General features: G+C 41.2%; 1 protein-coding gene across 3 annotated transcripts in view; it reads right to left on the minus strand.

Annotated features, from left to right (window-relative positions):
- LOC118447056 (uncharacterized) overlaps positions 1-19953 on the minus strand; it is a 95137-nt gene extending 75184 nt beyond the window's left edge. The window contains exons 1-2 of one of the 3 annotated variants that reach the window (XM_035878498.2): positions 18451-19953; positions 1071-1103 (exon numbers count right to left, since the gene is read on the minus strand). In XM_035878498.2, coding sequence (XP_035734391.1) covers positions 1071-1103; positions 18451-19036 — 619 coding nt within the window. In that variant the 5' untranslated portion in view covers positions 19037-19953. The remainder of the gene's footprint in view (positions 1-1070; positions 1104-18450) is intronic. The other 2 variants (XM_035878486.2, XM_035878494.2) reach the window with 2 other exon arrangements.
- Between the last annotated feature and the right edge of the window lie 256 nt (positions 19954-20209).

Here is a 20209-nt window from a genome sequence, read left to right on the forward strand (position 1 = left end):
GTGTATGTACGTCCATGGAAAGTCGACGATGAAGTCACTCGAGAGAGACAGAGAGAAAGAGAGAGAGAGAGAGAGAGAGTTCTCGCTCGTCTTGCGGCTCGTTTGATGAGTCGTCGTCGTCGTCTTCGTCTTCTTCTTCGTCTTTGTCGTTGTTCTCTCTTTCTCTTTCTTTTCTTCTATCCTGCCAGTCCCATCCACGCGTTTCCACCAGATAGCCGTTTACGCCATCGAGTTTGGTGGCACATATTATATACCTACCTGGAGGAAGAGATAGACAGAGTGAGAAGACAGAGAGAAAGAGAGGGAGAGAGAGAGAGAGAGAGAGAGAGAAGTGCTGGCTTTCTTGGAGGCAGCGCGCTTATTGCGTGATATTAGCCACGGTGGCTGCCGCCGCTCTTGGGGTAATCATAATCTCGGAAGGGGGACAAAACACAGGCCCCGAATCGCATAACGCTGAATTTTACGACTCCGGGCATAGAGAAGCGGCCGGATGCAACGTGAGTTTTTATATCCACCCAACGGCTCCAAGCGGTTTGATATCAGAATGGAGATGGACGAGTTCTCGAGCGTCGTCATTGGCGTTCATCCGAAATCCACTTTGACTCTGAAGGAGAAATTTTTAGTTTTGCACTGACGAATTGTACGTACGTCATGTATACATATATATATATATATATATATATATATACATACATATAACATACCAATGAAACCATCCAGAAAGATGGTTCTTTATACCGGACGAAGCGAAAGAAAAGAATGGAAAGAAACGATGACCGTTTCTCTTTCTCTCTCGGTGGCCGCTTGATAGCGTGTATCTTATTTCGCAAGAGTCGTATGAAATTAACGGTAAACGAGGTACCGAATGGAAGCGGATTGGCCAGTGGAAGGCCCGCATGAACGATCCGAGTCGGAGAACGTAATAGGTAGGATCTTTCTTTTTTCTTTTCTTTTTCTCTTTTTCTTTTTCTTTTCACGGAAGACACTGAATAGAAGGTTTCGCGTTATTTTTCTTGAATCGTAAGTACCGTCTTGTAATTTCTAGGAAATTGAGATCGTGAGTCACTCACCGTAAGGTCGCTCCACAAGCGGCTCGCACGAATCTGCAGCAGAAACGACGTATTCTCGATTAGCGATACTGTCTCCCCCACTGATCTCACATTAATTCTATATATCTTCTACTCGATAATCGTTACTGTTAGCCGTCTTACGAACTCACGGTTTCTACGTAGGTATCATAGGTCGATCGTTACTTAACGGGCCATTAACTCTGCGTTTGCATGTGGCCTTGAGGGATCTTCGAACGGGCTGGAGAGAAAGAGAAAAAAGGATTTCACTGATACTCGATTATCCTCGACAGCGTGAAAATGATTATGATTGGATGCAATCTTAAGGTAATTGCCTGCAAAGGTATATTATAGTGGTATGCATTTTTTTCTTCTCCGCTCAAATATCGCGAAAATTCTCTTGGTAATTGATTTACCAGGCGAAGGACAAAGCGAAATCTTTTTCAACTTCTCGGTCTTTCGTTGTCGTCGTCTCACTCGTGAAGGTAGGCTATGATTAGCTGTACGAACGCGAGATTAAATATTAAAATATATTTCAAATCGAGAGAGATCTTTGGTTTTCTCGTGAAAATAAAGTTTCATCTTATTCGATGATATCTTATCGAAAACTAACGATAACGATAACGATTAACGTAAGTAGATAGTAGTAAGTAAGAGAAGTAATGGGACACCTGGCACGAGTCGAGATCGAGCAAACTCGGCGAATGCCTTGCTAGCAAGCGTGTGGTTAACGTTAATGGAAGGTAGGTCATTGGCTGTCATAAACGTTCTACGAAGTTTCTTCGATGGTGTACCGCGTGTTAATGGCCTCATTAGATATCACATCGGTTCGAGACCACCCGAGACCGTTTGGCATTGCCAACCGATTGACGAACGCGTCGACATTCTTAATTTTCTTGATTCCCGACGAAAGTGAGATTAGATAGGTAAGCGTTGAAAGGCGAACGAATGTAAGAATGTGTTACGCTTTCGGTGGAAACGTCGTGGTGGTAGAGATTTATCGAAAGGCGTTAAAGCGCCGATTAAGGTGCGTCAGACGATGCAAAATCGTCGATCGGTTCGTGGTCGATGCTTTCAAAGATCGAACGGATAGATTAGATTCGAAGCGAACGTCGTTGGCATCTTGTATTCGAGTTTTGCTGAGAGAGGACTAAGAGGAGAAGGAAGAGGAGGAGGACGAAGAGAAGGAGAAGAAGAAGGACGAAGACGACGAAGGATGAACAGTCTTTATCCGTCGCTAATCGCAGTCGCGAAGACGACGCCGGTATTCTAATATTTTCCATGAATCGTCGCACGGCATAGCCGTGACGAATTCTAATTTGTCCGGCAGCGTGCAGCCTGCCGTCCACGTGAGTGGCGCGACTCCCTCGAGGTGCCAACGGGGTCGAGCGATAGTCGATAAATATTAAACGACTTTCCACCTGGCTTCGTCGTCGACGTCTTCGTCGCGGTTTATCGACGATTGTTGGAGGGGAGACCTAAGGAAGAGTGAAAGAGTGAAAGAGAGAAAGAGAGAGGGAGAGAGAGAAAAAGAGAGAGAGAGAGAAAGAGAAAGAGAGAGAGAGAGAGAGAGAGAAAGAGGATGACTGAATGTTAATTAGCGAGGCGTGACAAGTGTTAAGTAATCGATCCATCTCTTCGGCTTGCTACGTGCCAATGAGAAGGAGGAGCCTCTTCGGCACTCGCCATCCTAATACCAACTAATTAACGCGACGCACACCACCGAGCACAACAAACCTTCTCCACCCTCGCTTCTCCGACCAATCAGCGAGACGAGTTTTTTCTCTTTCAATCGAGCTTTCTAACCATTACCAATTCCGTTCGATCATTTGTTATTTATCGTTATATCGAACCTTACTCGATTCACTTATCTCCACTAGCACTTTAGCCGAAAGTCCATAAATTATCCGCTTAATCGCGAACAAAGCAAGCGTAATTGGAGAGTAAAGAGTACGAGAAATCGATCGGAAGAGATAAGAGGAGAAGAGAGAGAGAGAGAGAGAGAAAGGGAAAGAGAGTGAGAAAGAAACTTGCACGATCGGTATTCGACATAAATACATACATACATATATACATATATATACATAACTACGTAGTTAAATATCGAGACCGATATCTGTGTCAAAGAAACATTCAAATCGTTCGAGGAGACCGGATGCCGGACTAAATCGCCGAATCATAGTCGGGACTTCGATCGAAACTCCTCGATTAGATGTATCTGTGTAATTAACAACAAACAATGGCCGTGAGAGCGGCGCGCGTTGGCTATCGTAAATTAATCGATTATCCCCTCCTCTTACATCTCCCGTTCGTTCTCGTCGAGGAACCAACGGAGATATAAGTCGGACTGGTTGTTAATCATCACCGCGGGTGCGTTTGTACTTCTCGACTTCTTTTTCATCATGAGAGTATAAAGTCTATCCGCGCTGAATATATGAAACGCCTTAAGCCTTGCCTTACCGCTGTTAAATTCTATCCCTTTGTACGCTTCCATTATGCCGCTTCCTTGTAAGAAGATACGAAAAATAATTTTAACCAATAAGATCGTTAACGCTATGATAAACAATGTCGAGATACTCGATCGAAGTTCTCTATCGAAATTATGAATTTCATTTCTTCGCGAGAATTATAATAGACTTCCGATATAGGAGTTGAGCATAAGATTACCATTAAAAGTGTAATATCGAAGAGGTAGCCGTGTTGAAAATGAATTGTTCAAATAAGCGCTCCTTCGATGGATTTAATAATGGAATACCCTTTGGCGATATGCGTCGGGTTCGGAGTTATTAGAGATTATCGATGATGGCTAACGTGGATGAACGGTCCGTGAAAGATCATCAATTATTCCAGTACCTACGAGATAATAGCGCACGTTCAGCGGTCATTACCACGTGTATTTATTCGATGAGATCGACGTGTTTCTATAAATTTCAATTCCCCGATGAGGTGTGCGTGTTTTTATAAATTTCAATTTATCCAGATGAGATCGACGTGTGGCAATCTTCAAAATAATAATTCCGAACGTGTATATATGTATGTACGACTTTACAGCGCACTTTCTAAACTCGTAAATAATTCATTTGTATTCTTTACGAAGAATCTACGTTGGATTATACTATTCGATATTGGTTGATGCTACGATCGATTACGATCCATAACGTGCGACCTGCTATTGTGCTTGACCGTCATATTTACAAATGTTAAGGTAGGTAGATGGAAAAAGAGAAAAAGAGAAAAAGAGAAAAAGAGAGAGGGAGAGAGGGAGAGAGAGAGAGACAAACAGACAGACAGATAGACAGAGAAAGAAAGGAAGGGAGAGAGAGAGAGAGAGAGAGAGAGAGAGAGAGAAAGAACGACTTTCATTGGGTAATTCTGTTTGTCGATTCATTCGCTCGTCGGTCAGATCAATCAAGCTCAAGGTGGTCTCGATGAGTCGACATACCTGTTGATCGGAGTCAGACTCATTTATTGAGCATCTCTGCATCTCTTCTTTCCCACAGTTAACTAAATACATTTCCGTACATCTATAATCTCGGTAGTATCATTCAGTCGAGCTATCACGAACTGTGCGCTTGATAATACAAACAATTGAGCGAGCCGCGGACACGAGATATCAAAATATAATTTGCTTTGCTTTGATGTAAGAATTTGAGTGAGCGGGCGATATACCGCGGCGTTTATTAACGCGGTTGGAAGCATTCGGCTAGTGTCAAAGCCGCCCCCAGGCGACTATCTGTCAACGTGCGATGCCGAGCGAGTTGAAACTCCGGACGTCACGGAAGCAAAAGAGAGAGAAAAATAGAGAGAGAGAGAGAGAGAGTGAGAGAGAGAGAGTGTGACTCACACAACTCGCGCACAGCCTTTGAATCGAGTACGTACAACGTGGGACGGAAGATGAGATATTTTAATGTATGCGGACACGTGTATGCGTGCACGGTTGCTACGGAGAGGGAGAACTACCGAGAAAGGTAATCAGTAGAGAGAAAGGTGGGAGGAAGGAGATGGGGGAAGGGGAGAGGAGGCATAAGAGAGAAAGAGAGAGAGAGAGAGAGAGAGAGAGAAAGAATAAGAAAGGTCGAGGGAAGGGAGGAGATGAGGCCTCGGTAGTAAAGTCAACGATTGCCGCTTCGGTAAAAAACTCAAATTGATCAAAATGAGAGTTACATGGGCAAAAAAGTAAGCGACCACGGTGGTAGGCACGCATTTCGTGCCAGGAGAGAGTTTAGCTAGCGATGGCTTTGAGAACGAGCGAGTTGACTCCAGAACGATGCCGTTTATCGGTACTACTTCATGGATCTTTTCTTTCAACGATCGAGATCGAGATCTTTATTCGATATGACGATCGCGATACGTACTATTCAAACGATTTCATTTACTAATTTCTTCAAGTCTTCGTTTAGACTTTCGCTTATCGAACGATCGGACATGTGTAAAAATATTTGATCGCTCAAACTGATGCAAAAGATTAGGTATTATTTTAGCGTTCTTACAAGAAACGGAAATCAAGGAACGTTTATGAGCCGTTGTATCGAGTCTCCGGATAGAGGCGTTTACGCTACTTAACGCTATTACCGTTTATTGCCCCTGCCCAGGCTAAGAAAGTTACCTACTTGCGTAATCGCGGTATGCACGTTTCTTCCTTATGCGCAGCGAGCATTCGGCGTAAATATTGAATAGAAAAATGTCGATTCTCTGAAAAAGCAACGACGAGGAGAACGCTCGCGCGAGAAATCGTTTTCAAGCGGAACGGTTAACGTTCGGAGTCTTTCGTATCACGCTTTTCGATTAGATTCAAATCTTTTGCCTCTTTACTTATTTGCATCGAATGCAGAGGGTCGAGAGGGGAAGGAAAATATGTATTACGAGCTAATTATCCGCTAAATCTTTTACATCTTTATTTATTTCCATGCAGATATATATATATATATATATATATATATATATATATTTCGAACTAATTACATGCCAAATATTATAATATGAGCCGTTTATTTGCCAAATCGATTAACTCCATAAAACAAAAAAGTGGAGAAATGTGATGAAATAATATAAATTGCTTTTTAAAATTCCCTTTAAAATATAAATTCAAATAAATATTGTAGAATGTATAAAGGCCTTGCTGCTGCATTTATATTGCATTATTGCAATGATTCATATTAGAGAATGGAGTTGGCTATTATATATTATTATTTTTTATTCGATGTTCAAAAAAATTTTATTTAATAGTGTTAAATAAGGGAAATAAGGGAAATTTATTATGAATAAAAAAAGTGAGGATTCCATTAAGTTTGATGAGAAGAGAGAGAGAGAGAGAGAGAGAGAGAAAGAGGGGAAGAGAGAGAATGTGACACTTAAATTTAAAAAAATCAAAAAGTGGAATTAATTGATTTGGCTTGTGAACGATTCATATATCACAAGGAAAAATTTGCGAGCTGAGAGAATATATATATATATATTTTTTTTTTATTTCGTTTACTATAAGAATATAAAATACTTGCTTTAGGTAATTATACGTATAATACATCGTCGACGAGTGAGCCGTTAAGATGCAAGGGACGATTTGTTTCTTCGACGTTTACTTGTCAGCGAGGTTATATTATTCTCGCGTCACGATTGACCAAGCAGGATTTACGATTTTTCATGGAAAGACGGGATCGATATTAAAATATGATGACGACTCTAAAGCAATTGCGACAGAATACCGGAATTGCTCCGATCGAGTAGGAGGAGGAAGAAGAAGAAAAAGATGAAGAAAAAGAAGAAGATGAAGAAGAAGAAGAAAGGAGAAAACGATCGAGAAGGGAGACTCACGTTGCGAGAGTCCGTTCGATCGTTACGAAACTGCACCGCTCGTTCAGCAGAATAAATTATACGACTAGGATGATCTTCGTTGGTTAGAATCGGCAACGATTCGTCGAAGAAAACCTCTAACGATCTTTTGTCTTTAGAACGTGCTCGTCGAGCCGAACCGCTCCATCGGCTTTCAATGCTTTTCTCGCTTTTACGAACACTTTGCCTTTATAAACCGCTCTATTTTACGAATAGATCCTTGTACTCATCATCGACTAGATATTTACCAAACTTATACGATAAAATTTTCTTTCTCTCTTTATTCCTAACGAAATTATAGTATATCGATTTGCCATTGTGATCTATGAGAAACGATTATTCATAGAGTGTATGAAACGAACCCTTTTCCATGGAAAAATCCGCGTAAACAACTTATGCGGAACGTTCCTTTCTCCCCTTATATTCGTCGTCGCACAATAGAAACGCACAATAGAATGAACGTACATGCGTATGCACATTTGATCGAACGGATGATTCATAGGCGCGAAAACACGAGTGTTTCGTTTCTAAATTCTCCAATGGAAAAACATACCACGATTCTTCTCGATAGTATCGAAAGGGAAAGAAATAGTAGAAAAAGAAGAAGAAGAAGAAGAAGAAGAAAAAGAAGAAGAGGTGGAGGAGGAGGAGGAGGATGAGGAGGAAGAAGAATAAAAAGAAGAGAAAAAAGAAGTAGTAGTAGTAGAAAAAAGAAGGAAGGGACGATAAAATCGGCGGAGAGATTAAGTCGTAAGGCCGATTAAGAAGTCACGTAGGGACACGTGCAAGTGGTTCTTAAAATATAGCCGCACACGGACGAGGTGCGGGGTTAATTACCTCTGTCTTTCGGAACGACCGGTACAGTAATGTATTAGCGCGTTTAGGCACGGCCAGTTAATCCCAAGGAACTCCTCGACGCACCGTTAAGTACGCTTAACTCGTTAACTCGCTCGATGTGTACCACAGCTAGAGGATAGCATTAGTTATTCTAAACGTTTCGTTAGTTTACATTTTTCGCCAATTTTTCTTTTTCTTTTTTTTTGCTGTTTCTTTTTCTTTCTCTTTTTTTTTTGTTCATAGCATTCCCGTACAAGTAACGAAATGTATACTTTCGCGCTTTTTTATTTTTATTTTTCTTTTTATTTTGTTGCATGTAGTATGAGGAAAAGAATAAAAAATGAGGCGAATAAAGTCGTGACCAAGAATAAAATATACGAGTGTATGAGTAAACGTTGAAAGATGGCATGCTCGATATAAATTTACGTAATTAACGTAGGTATTAACGGCTCTTTAATTCACCTTCGAACGTATATTCTTCTTCTTCTTCTTCTTCTTCTTCTTTTTTTTTCTTCTTTCTTCTTTTATGTCTTCGAGAATCATACGCTGTTGGTTATTTCTTATAAATCGTAATCGCCAATGTCAGAATTATTTTTCCCGATGTCGATACTGCGATTAGAATAGTGCAAAGTACCGGAACCGTGTTTTTGCTCGTTAATATCCGTTTCTTGTTCGCCCATATTTAACGAAGAATGCGTAATTATCGGGATTATTGCGGATAAAGAATATAAGTGCCGACAACGAGACGGGTTTTGCTCTTTAACATTTTTAACGAGCGTTCATAAGAGATTAATAAATTCGGTCTGACGCGATCGTGGACGCGATTAGAGTTGAAGATAGGAGGAGTGAGAAAGAGAGAGAGGGAGAAGTAGAGAGAGAGAGAGAGAGAGAGAGAGAGAGGGAGAGAGAGAGAAAAAGAGAGACAGGGACTACGACTTGCATTGAACGATATTCGTTTCCTCTTTTTAAAAGTCTCGACGTCGGCACGCGAACGAGCGATACGAATCCGCGTTTCGCTGAACGAACACGAAAAGCGTGCGAACGGTTGCATGAAAATTCGTCCTTAGTCGTTGGCGATTTACATCTCTTACCGGAAGCACGACTCGATTCGTACAGTTTTTCGTTTGCCATATTTGCATGCGTGCCAACGATTCCCATGATCCGCCGGAAGCAACGAGATAAGAGGACGTGTTAGCAATCTAATTAAAGCGTCATAAACAATGGGCGCATCGTGAAAAAGAGAGAAAAAACAGAGAGAGAAAAAAACAGAGATAGAAAAAAAGAGAGAGAGAGAGAGGGAGAGAGAAAGAAAGGAAAAAAGAAAGAAGGAGAGGGAGAGAGAAAGAAAGAGAGAGAGAGAGAGAGTGAGAGGGAGAGGCAGAGAAAGAGAGTACAAAGGAAGTAAAGAGAGGGAAAGGGAAAATGAGAGAGAAAGAGAGAGAGGGAGAAAGAAAGAGATAAGACAGTGGGCGAGAAGTGGGAGATCTTTCGTTTCGTCGGTATCGTAGCAATCGTCTGAATTGTCTGAATCGTCTGAATCATAAGAAAAATTGCTGGACTGGTATAGGAATTTTTATGATATTATTTGCATTACGCCGTGACGGGTGGCGCGAGGTGAGAGCTAACGGACTTAAAAACAGTCTCTAACCATCTAGATTGAAAGTCTCTAATGTTTATGCATGATCCATAAGAGATATGATATTACATACAAGGTACACGTCTTATACGAGAACACGCGAACGTTCTTGTTTTCGAGCTTGCTCTTTGCTACCTTTGTACTCGATTATTGCAAATTTTTTTTTCCATGGTAAAATGTTTGCAGCTCGGTGAATCGCGAAACCTGAGATAGGCGAACAGATTGTAAGAACGTGCGCGAAGAAACGTGAACATTATTAATGAGCAAAACAATTTAGTAGAAACAATGAGGACCGAAATAATGATCGCCATTCTTTCTAGAGATTCTATCGCGGTTGCGCTGTGACACGCGTAAAGCCTTCTCAAGGCGTTTGCATTTATCGAGGAAAGAAGTGCCGTTTTCTTGGTAGTTTTTAACGACCGCATTTCCTGGATACGGAAGAAGGGTCCAGTGACCTTGATTTTATGCCTCATCCATACGAAGATAAGATCAAAATTTCGAGAATAAGTATTTACCGATATAAAATTAAGAACTATAATTACCATTTTCCATATTTTTTCAAGTGCCAATGTTTCACGAGTTTATTGGCAACTTTGGTCCCACATGGAGAAAGGAAACTTGCACATATGTTCGTTATAAAATTAAAATAAAAAAAGGAAATTATAATAAAGAATTAAGTGATATCATACGTAGATAAATAAATACGTAGCACTAGAAAAAATACATTGGATTTATTCATGATTTAGGGAATGCGTTTCTTCGTGGATTAGCATACGTTGCATAAAGTGCAAAATAATATGTTCTCTTACGCATCGCAAGCAAACAGGAACGCACTCGCTCACGCACTCACGCGTTCGCGCGCGAACACGGAAAGCACGTGAGTGAAACGGTCGCGTTGGTGTGACGAAGACGGCACTACTCGCGCTCTCTCGTTCTTGCTCCCTCTCAGAGAGCAGGGCATTACACCGTTGCTTTATCGAAAGCGCTCATCGTGTCACATCCGGATTCAAATTACGCGCTCCCCGCTTACACTTATGTTTATTTATCCAGTTATTAAAATTACATTAAGGACTCGCGCTTATTTATGTCGCTTGATGCGCGTCCGTCATAGATGCGAGTTGCAAAAAAGAGACGTGATATTATTATTCCGGAAGAAGGTGTCCTTCTAGTCACATGAAAAAAAAAGAGAGAAGTTGACAGAAAAAGAGAAAGAGAGAGAGAGAGAGAGAGAGAGAGAGAGACGAGAATAAAAAAAGTCAAGCGTTAGTTAAGCTCGAGATTTCGAGGACAGATTAGCTTTAACAGCAAGCCGTTTATCGTCGATGACGAAAGAAATCTCTTTTTCTTCATCTAGCGAGATCGTAAACGTCGTTGTTTGTGTCGTCAGCCTCGGCAGATGTCCTGTTAACCAAACGAAGTCTCCTCGGCCAGAGAGCATCGTCACGTCTCTGCAGAAAGACTATGATCGCGGTTGCTTTCTCGCAAATCTCGTGGCTCTCGCTTACCATTATCATTACCATTACAACGCAAGTCTCACGTGCCGCGACGTTACGTGCTTTAATTTGAATACATGAGGCAGGAAACGTCGCGAAGGCACTGGCCCTCGGCCATTACCGACGACACTTTCTGTGTACACTTCTATTATCTTTACTTAAAATGATCTGTCATATCTTGTCCTCTCATCCTCTTGCTTATTCACTCTCTTTCTCTTTCTCTTCCTCTTTTTCTCTCTCGAGTTTTCTTTCTGATCTCGTTGCTAGATGAATTTTCATATGCGATATATACTTACTTACTGATTGCTAATCAACATTGGCCTCGATAATCGACTTAACGTCAGACAGCATCAGTAACTTCCATTATAGCGAATCGATTAACGTACTTATGTATTTTACACATTCGCTAATTGCGTTCGCGGCGCGTGACGCACGGGGAAATCCGTGGAAATGCATAATTAGATTGCGCAACGAACGTCTACGATCAAGCATCGCGTTCTTTCAAATGCAATCTCGTAACTCAGAATCCTTTCCAGTTTTTGAAAAACAATAAGAATAAATGATGAATGAAGTCGTTTCAATTTTTTCGATCGAAATCAGATGTTATATCTTATGTTTATTATAAAAGTTTATTCGAAGAAACGGTTTACGGTTAGAAATGGAAAAATTTGCATGAAGGACATATGGCATGCGGACCCTATGAAATTTCCGAATGACGCGCATAAGGGAATTCGCTGCAGGATGCGGGAACCGCAATGACTGGTCGAAACATTAAATAGGGAGAGAACGGAGTCAGCTTACCAGCGTGCTAAGATATTAGAGAGAACCTTACTTTTCTTTTCTTGGATTAAATAATCATACGAGTGGCGTTCGTAGCAAAACGATTTCGATTTTTGCAATCATCGAAAGAATTCGACCCGATGGAATCCGGGAACAACGTTGACATTTTCTCATGTCCGTCTATTTTCCAGACGCAAGAAACGGAGATCCAAGAGACGTCCTCACATTCTTGATCGGTGATCGAGAATCGTTGACGATCGGAATCATCAACTTGACTTCGATATTCTGATTCACGTGCTTTCAAGTACGCAGAGAATCGTATATACCAAGTTGGTTTCTGCGTTTCTGGCACGTTTAAAAAGACTCGTTAAGCCACAAACACAGCCACGATAGAAAAGTTTACTCTCGATGAGCGTTACTACGTGAGAAAAGCATTGCTGACACTCGCGTCGTTCCCACGACTCGTATTTTCTACCATTCGAAGAGCGAGTCAAATTATTCTTTCGATATCTTACCGTTGTAAACGAGCGTCCATTCTTGGAAGAAGACTTCTAGGTTTTGCTTTTTTTTTCTTTTCTTTTTTTTCGTTTTTTTCGTAACATCCATCTAATGCGTACAAAAGGAATAATTTTAGAGTAAGGTGCGTTTGAAATGAATTTATTTAAATAATTGCAAAAAGGGTTCCGAGCATCGTAGAGAAAAGAATAAAATCTTTCTTTCTATTGTACTGTCTACTAGTTTGGAAACGTGTTAGGCATCTTCAAAGGGCAAAGGACAGTCAAGGAAAAAAGATGGAACGATAGATAGAACTAGAGAGAAAGAGTGAGACAGAGAGAATAAACGTATTGGTCGATATGCAAAGCACAGTCTTTACGTGGAAACTGCGCGCCACGTCGGAGAATAATTCAGTCGCTTCGGTCAACTCGAGCGCGGGATTATGCACCTTGTCCTTTTAACCGAGTGCACGGCGCGTTCTATACGCTTGTAGTACGTGGTGCGTTTAAAGCCGGAATGCCAATCGACGAGCGTCGTCGAGCTGCAGTCAAGGAATTAGCATACGAGATCGCCAAATACGGCGAGAGCTTCGTTCACCTGCGTTAGATCGCCGACAAACGCAATGAATATGCTAATTTTCATCATTTATCCGTCCGGCGGATAGGCGCAAACCTTGCAGCACGGGACGGTCCTTGAAAACAAGACACACTTTCAACATTTACTCGATTATCGATTTACTTCGATGAAAATTCAAAATAACTTTCTGACATCTGCACTATTTTTTTCTTTTTCTTTCCTTTTCTTTTTTTTTCAAAAAGATCTCGTCAAAGTTCTTTCGTCACTTTGATTCGTCATATTTTTTGTATTAGATTTTATTTTTATTAGGGTATTAAAATGTTAAAAACAAAATTGCAACATCGAGTTACAATTATCGGTAATCTCTGAAAGTATTCGATATGATAATAAAATTTGAAAAAACGAATATAATTTTTTCGCACGATCCAAAGTCAAAATCGATAACAATACGATCCTCGGATGGTATCAAAATCCAAGCGATAAAATCTCGCTGTTAAGGAATACACGTACTCGTGTGAACACACCTTCGTCGAAGAAGCATGAGTGCGTAATAATGCACCAAGCTGTACGTGTTGATGCAACGTGCTCGTCGCGTTATCGCCGTGGTTATGAGTCGTACGTGCCATTATAAGTTTCATTAAAAGAAGTGCATTTCCTTTTCCGAGGTTCGCCGATAAGGTCATCTATATGTCTATCCACGTGAAGGACTTATACTATCCAGGTGAAAGAGTTTCACTTATAATGCCTGAGTTCTTCTTAATTTCAGAATCAGTCTTGTGTGCCTTCGATAAGTCGTCCAAGTTTGCACTGACTCATTCGTTTGGTCGCTGTCCGCACCCACGGAATTCTTTTAAAATATTTCGACAGGAACGCCAATGATTCGTGATAAGAAAAAGAGAGAGAGAGAGGGAGAGGGGAGGGAGAAAGATAGAGATAGAGATAGAGATAGAAATAGAGATAGAGATAGATACAGATTTTGTATGAACGTGTAAGCATGTGTGAGTTAATAGAAGCGTGAAAAGTCGAGGATAGGCACGTGGCAGAACAAACGAGGCAACACAGGAGACAGCCAAGCAGGAAAGAACGAACCCTTCCGCCAGAATGTTTAAAGAGAAAAAAAAGAAGAAAGGTACTGAAAAGTCGGTCGCGTGTCGCGACAACGAAGCTGATACCTTCGTTGATACCTTCTCTATCGACCTGTACGGTCGTTTCGATATGTACCTTCGAAAAGGTACGAAGGATCTTCTCCTACCTGAATGGTTTAAAAAAGAACGGAGAAACAAGGAGAACGAAAAAGGTGAGATGAAAGGGGAAAGCCACGTGACCCTTTCTCTCTCTCTCTCTCTCTCTCTCTCTCTCTTTCTCTCTTTCTCTTTCTCTCTTTTTCTATCACTCTTTTTCTCTTGTGCCTGCCTTCTTGGTGGAATCCTTCTGGCCCAACCTGACCTATCCAAAGGTGAGATTTATCCGGTATTACCTGCCACCACCCATACACATACGGTATCTTCTTCATTGTTGCCATACTCCCTTCCTCCTTCCTCCTTCCTCCTTTAAAAAGGAGGAGGAAGAATTTCGTATTTATTTTTCTATTTGTATTTTCTATTTTAATTTTTGTATTTTTTTTTTTTTATATGAATACAATGAATTAAAATTCGTCGCTTAATTGGATCGTCTGCGTTTACTCAAGCATAGCAATGTTTTTCTTTCTTCAGCGCTTTCAGGAGATAGATAATATTCAAGATCATTAGGATGATGAATATAAGTATTTATTGATATATACATATATATATATATATATATATATATATATATATATATATATGTATATCGGTAAGTTGGTCTTTGAGTTTCCTGTTTGTCACGTGCCCGAAGATTCTTAAGAATGGTGAGCATGTGGGTCTGAAAATAATAGATGGGAATTCGCTGAGCTAGCCCGAAGCGTTCGAGAGAGCAGGATACGCGTGGACCTTAATTCGAAAGTCGAGTAGGCTATAATCGGAAACCTGCTCGCACAATGCAAATACTGGAGGTATTATATGCTCGTCGTGATGTAACAGCCATTTGGACCCTTACTTCCGGCTTGAGTCCGAGGACTCAAATTTTCATTAAAATCATATCATTGTGGTTCAAGACATTTCACTAATACCAGTACGTAAATACACATTGTTGCATTGGTTCGATGATTTCCGAACAAAAGAAAGCGTAAAATCTAATTGAAATGTTTAGATAGACAGATTTACGTATTCACACTTTCTATGATATGTGAATTCGAATTCATAAATGTCTAAAAATTGCGACAGAGAAGTTTATTCCTCTCATAAAAGTCGATCAGTTTTTATGTATTAACATAATTGATTTCTCTTTTCACGTCAGTCTTTTATCGTTTCATGCGATAATCGCTTTGTCGAAGTTAGTTTCTTCATAATTATCTTGTAACCGAGAGTTTAGTATAAGATCCAAAGAAGTATCGATTTTCTTCAAATACTTCCGACAATGGTTATCTTAGATTAGAATTTCTTTCGTTTTTGACAGATGACACAATTTTAAAACGTTTTGATACAAAATAATAAGAGATCATTATTAAACTTTAATATACAAATAATTAAATGTATGAGATCACACAGTGAAGTATCTTGGCGACAATAAATAAAACGTGAAATCGCACATCCACGCTTTCTCCTCAATTTGAAGAACAAGATAATCTCTCCGTCCATTTCAGAGTATCCAAATTAAGCTGTGGGATTATTCATACTTGTTCTTTTATACGTGAGAAATATACGTGCTTATGAATAGGGCATTAATCAGATTTCTTGTCCGTATACGTGGACTTTTTATCTTCCTAGTTGGTTCTTCGAAGAATGTTAAGATTATCATTCGATAAGGATAGAAATTTTCTAATTTTGTAATTGAACTTGTGTTTTAAGATAACCCCAAAAAAGAGAAAAAAGAAAAATAAGTAGAACAAGATTATATACACAATTATATCCGAATAAGTTAATGTCGTGAAAATTGATTATTAATTGCATGTAATTCATCGCATCAATGTGAAATCAAAAGGTAATGATTGAAGTCGGCGAAATTAGAATTTCGTTAAGGAATTTCGTAGATAGAGATAAAGATAAAGATAGAGATAGAGATAGAGATAGAGATATAGTTAGAAATAGAGATAGAAATAGAGAGAAAGAGAAAGAGAAAGAGAGAGAGAGAGAGAAAGAGAGAGACAAAGATAACAAGTTCGAGGAAATGGAATCGGCACACGAAATTCGAAGATCACTGATCATCGGTAGCAAGAGAGGACGGAGGGTGGTCCGGAGTACCGTGAAGTACGCTCACGAATCGGAAGGCCATCTAATTTTCCGCACGCGAATGTTTCCGACGGCGGTAGAGAGGACCGAAGAATAAGAAGGAGAATAAGAAGAAGAAGATCATCTCTGCGTTTCTCTCTCCTTTAGATTTTATTTTTCGGGAAACGCTAATGAAGGCTGGAACGTAACGTGTACGGCCTGAGGCGTCGGTTACTGGAAGCGATCATGATGAGAAAGATGAGAAAGGAAGATTTTGGGGGAGCATTCAAATCAGGCATCGTACTGTCATTAGCATTTGCTGATTCAATGGATCTTTTGGTGCCTTTTCGCACTGATTAAGATTGAAATGAAGTTATGCGTTTCTTTAAAATGTTTATTATCGTGTGAATCCGAAACAAATAATGTTATCTATATTATTATCTCTTTTTCTATCGAAATATATCGAAACATAAATTGTCACAAACTTTTATGGCGCCGAATTCGTCTGGAAGGTTGATCATTTTCGATAAAAAAAAATTATCGAAAATTTGTCTCGTACGATAGTAGAATAGATTGTTAGTTACATTGAAACAGATAGGTATATATATATATATATATATATATATATATTTATATATATATACATGTATATATATACACATATGTATATATGTATATATACACATATATATATGCATATATATGTATATGTATATATATATATATACACGCACGCATGCACGCATAGACATATACGTTTGAAAATCGTATCTAATTATATGATAAACATTATTGTATCCTTCTACATCCAAGTGGTAAATAATATAGGTTCAAAGGAGTATCGCGTTACACGGTAATGGAACGAAAGTCTGAAGCTTCGCGTGAACGCGATGGTCCGTACGTGCGAAATACACGGAGTCGTCGCGAGTAATTTCCTCTCTCTTCGATCAGTATTTCGTTCTTCGATCTTATTAGATATATTCTTAAGAACTGGGAATCAATTCGAAATAGGGGGTATAGAACATTGGCAAGGGATGTTTTTAACGTAGCAACTTGTCTGATGATTTCTATATATTTTGAATTATCAGTGGTTTGTTTCACGATATAATTCGTCATTATATAATTATTTATTGTCGATAAACTTTCTGTTCGCTGATAATATCAAATTGTGCGACATCGGTGTGTTGTCTTCGCGCTGTATCTCGATAAAAGTTGACTTTTCCGTAATATCTTATTGCGATAGGATCAATACTTGTAATCCATTAATTGCATTTGTTACGCGAGGCGAGGTAAGTAATTGGACGTGACATATTTTTCACACGGGGTTCATTAAGAAAATGACTCGTTGAAAGCGATATAACCGTTTAGATAAAAATGGGCGGAGTTAAAATATTTTTTTATAAAATAAATATTTTATGAAATCTTTCTAGGTTAGAATTCGTCGTATCGTCGGTTGCTCATCAAAAATAACCGTGCCATTGCGCACTTACGTAGTTATATTTATTCAAAGAAGCCTCGAAGCTGAAACGTTATCGATAGATACGATATCGGTTATTTTTTTATTTCTAGACATTTCTATATCACTCATGTTCGTTCTGTTTCGCGGTTTTAGATCGAGTTAGCATCGTTACAATTACGTAGGCGCAATTGCATTGGTCGAGACGATAAATCTCAACGATACGCGCAAATCGTCGATCATCTTACAAGAAACTATCTATGTATATGTGTTAGCTCGTATTGATAAGATATTTTCTTCCTTATAACTTCGTTCCTTAATACTTCGGCGGGTCTTCCCGACTTTGACTAATATTAGCGTTAATAATAATTAGCGTTAAATATCTTCGAATCGTCTTTAATACAAGATACGAATAAATTTGAAAAATGATACGGGCTTGCATGGATTGCGATCGTTTATTTTTCAGATCGTCGTATCGCGCTAGATTAATCCACGAAGAGGAGGTATAAAACGTGCTAGCTATAAGGACGTAAAAGAGAAGTTTTATCAGAAACCGGTAAAACCGAATAGCTAGCATGTATTCCTAAGGAGTTATTAATAAACTCGACTTAAGCTACTATTCTTAATTAATAGCATTGAAAGACATCGCAGAATCTCATCTATAGATCATAACGGAATAACTTTACGTTAGTTCGATTGAAATTACGTGACGTATACTTTAGATATTAACGCGAATATTATCGTCCAACTTCGATCGACCGTATGACTCATTCGTTAATACGCTTTGAAAGATCGCGAACGAGCGAGTGATAATTCTAGGTATCAAAGTGATTAGTATCAGAGATAGCCATTAATCGTGGCTCATTTATCGATATCTAATAAGCGATTTATGGCTACATATAAATTTACGAGGCTAGTTATACGCATTTTCTATGTGTCGATGATCTAAAGAAGCATCATTTAAATGAATTAGAAAACTAAGATTTATAAAACTCACCATTCTCGACACCTCGTAGAGGTCCTGGCGGACTACCCCCGTTGGATACACCCTCATCCTCGCTACTACTGGTACTAGCTTCGCTGGGACTGTAACTTCGTCTACCACTGGATCCCCTGATTTTTTGTGCGCCGAGTGTACCATTGTTGTTGTCGGTGATCCTACCCTGTAGCCTCTCGTGCATAATCCTAACTCGCGATTGCAGTCTATGTTGTTGAAGAGAACCGACGGAAAAGTCGAGAGGCTGATCGATCTCCGAATGTATCTGATGCCTTTGCACCTGCCCGCATATCGCACCAGCGACGAGAGCTTGCGCTTGACTGACCCGAGCTACCTGCTGTTGCGATTGTTGCTGCTGTTGCTGTTGTGATTGCTGCTGCTCCTGATGTACGCCACTAGGCGTGCTCCACCATTGATGGCTACCTTGGATCGATCTCCAGGCTTCAATAGTATTGTTATTTGTCGGGCTCGTCTGTTTTTGTTTTTGTTGTTGCTGTACCTGCTGATGGGACTGTTGTTGCTGTGCCATCGCAACCTCCACTAAGTTGTTGTTCTCCAATAGATGCATACTGGCGGTATGGGTCATCGGGGTCGGTAAAACGAAAGGGGTGGGTCCCACCAACGGTGGGCTGGCTTCGTGCCGTTGTCGATGGCCGTGATGCTGCTGTTGTCGTTGATGTTGTTGTTGTTGCTGGGGCGACGGTGGTGGCGGTTGAGAACTCGAGGGCACCAGCACCGGAGGCGGAATCTGGCGAATCCGCGCGGCCTCCGCGACCCAGCGGCGCACCGCCTCGCTGTCGAGACCCGCCAGCCCTGCGGACTTTGGTTTCGACTGGCCGCCGGGCGATGATAAACCCTTCTCGGGTATCAAGCCGGGTAGCGCGAGGAGCCCAGTGCCCGCCACCGCGACCCTGGGTCCCGATACGCCCCCGTAAGCAGACAACGCCGCGAGATCCAACGTGCTCGACTTCTCTCTTGACTATTTTCGATAGATCACTCGGTGTTCTTCCTGACGAGATGATAGCATCGAGCAAAACGATATATAAAAAGCACACCACTGACAGCTCGTACACGCGGCACTCGAAGAGCGTCACTCTCTAAAGCACTAGCTTGCACGATCTCTCGTCCACCTCATCAAAAGACAACACGAAACACCCGCGAAGTTTCCTAACCGACAGACACTGTTCAATCCGTCGAGCGTCACTCGGTTTCGGAGATAGCGATAACGGCTGTCATTGTAGAAACAATTTCACGAACTACACGTGTTTGACAACGGACCAACTCGAAGATCTTGCCTCGAACACGTAGGTAGGCGAATAGGAGGGTGAGGGCGAAGGCGACTACGCGAGGATGTGACGCGACGACGTCGGCGGCGGCAGCAGGTTGGAGGGCAGCTCGGAGGGCTGCGGCTGCGGCTGCGGCGGCGGTCAGATGCTGTCGCGTGCATGTGTGCAGCTACACTAGAGGGCCCACGTAGGTCCGGCAGGCCGCCTACCGGCCACGGCGAACGCGAGGCGCGTACGCGGACTCGCCGAGGCCGCAACGAGCGGAAGGTGGGGGAGTTTCAGCCGCCGCCACCGCCGCCGTCGTCGCCGCCGTCGCCGCCGCTGCCGCCGCCGCACGCCGCTGCTGCCGCCGCCGCCGCCGTCGCCGCCGCCGCCGCCGTCATCGTCGCCGTTGTCGCCGTTGCCACCGAGCGTAAACGAGCGAGCGTGAAAGAGCCAACGCGTGGGAGAAGGATAGACTGCGTCGCGAGTGG

This window comes from Vespa mandarinia, chromosome 8, assembly GCF_050613455.1.
Source record: "Vespa mandarinia isolate Hongniang chromosome 8, ASM5061345v1, whole genome shotgun sequence".
NCBI lineage: Eukaryota > Metazoa > Arthropoda > Insecta > Hymenoptera > Vespidae > Vespa > Vespa mandarinia.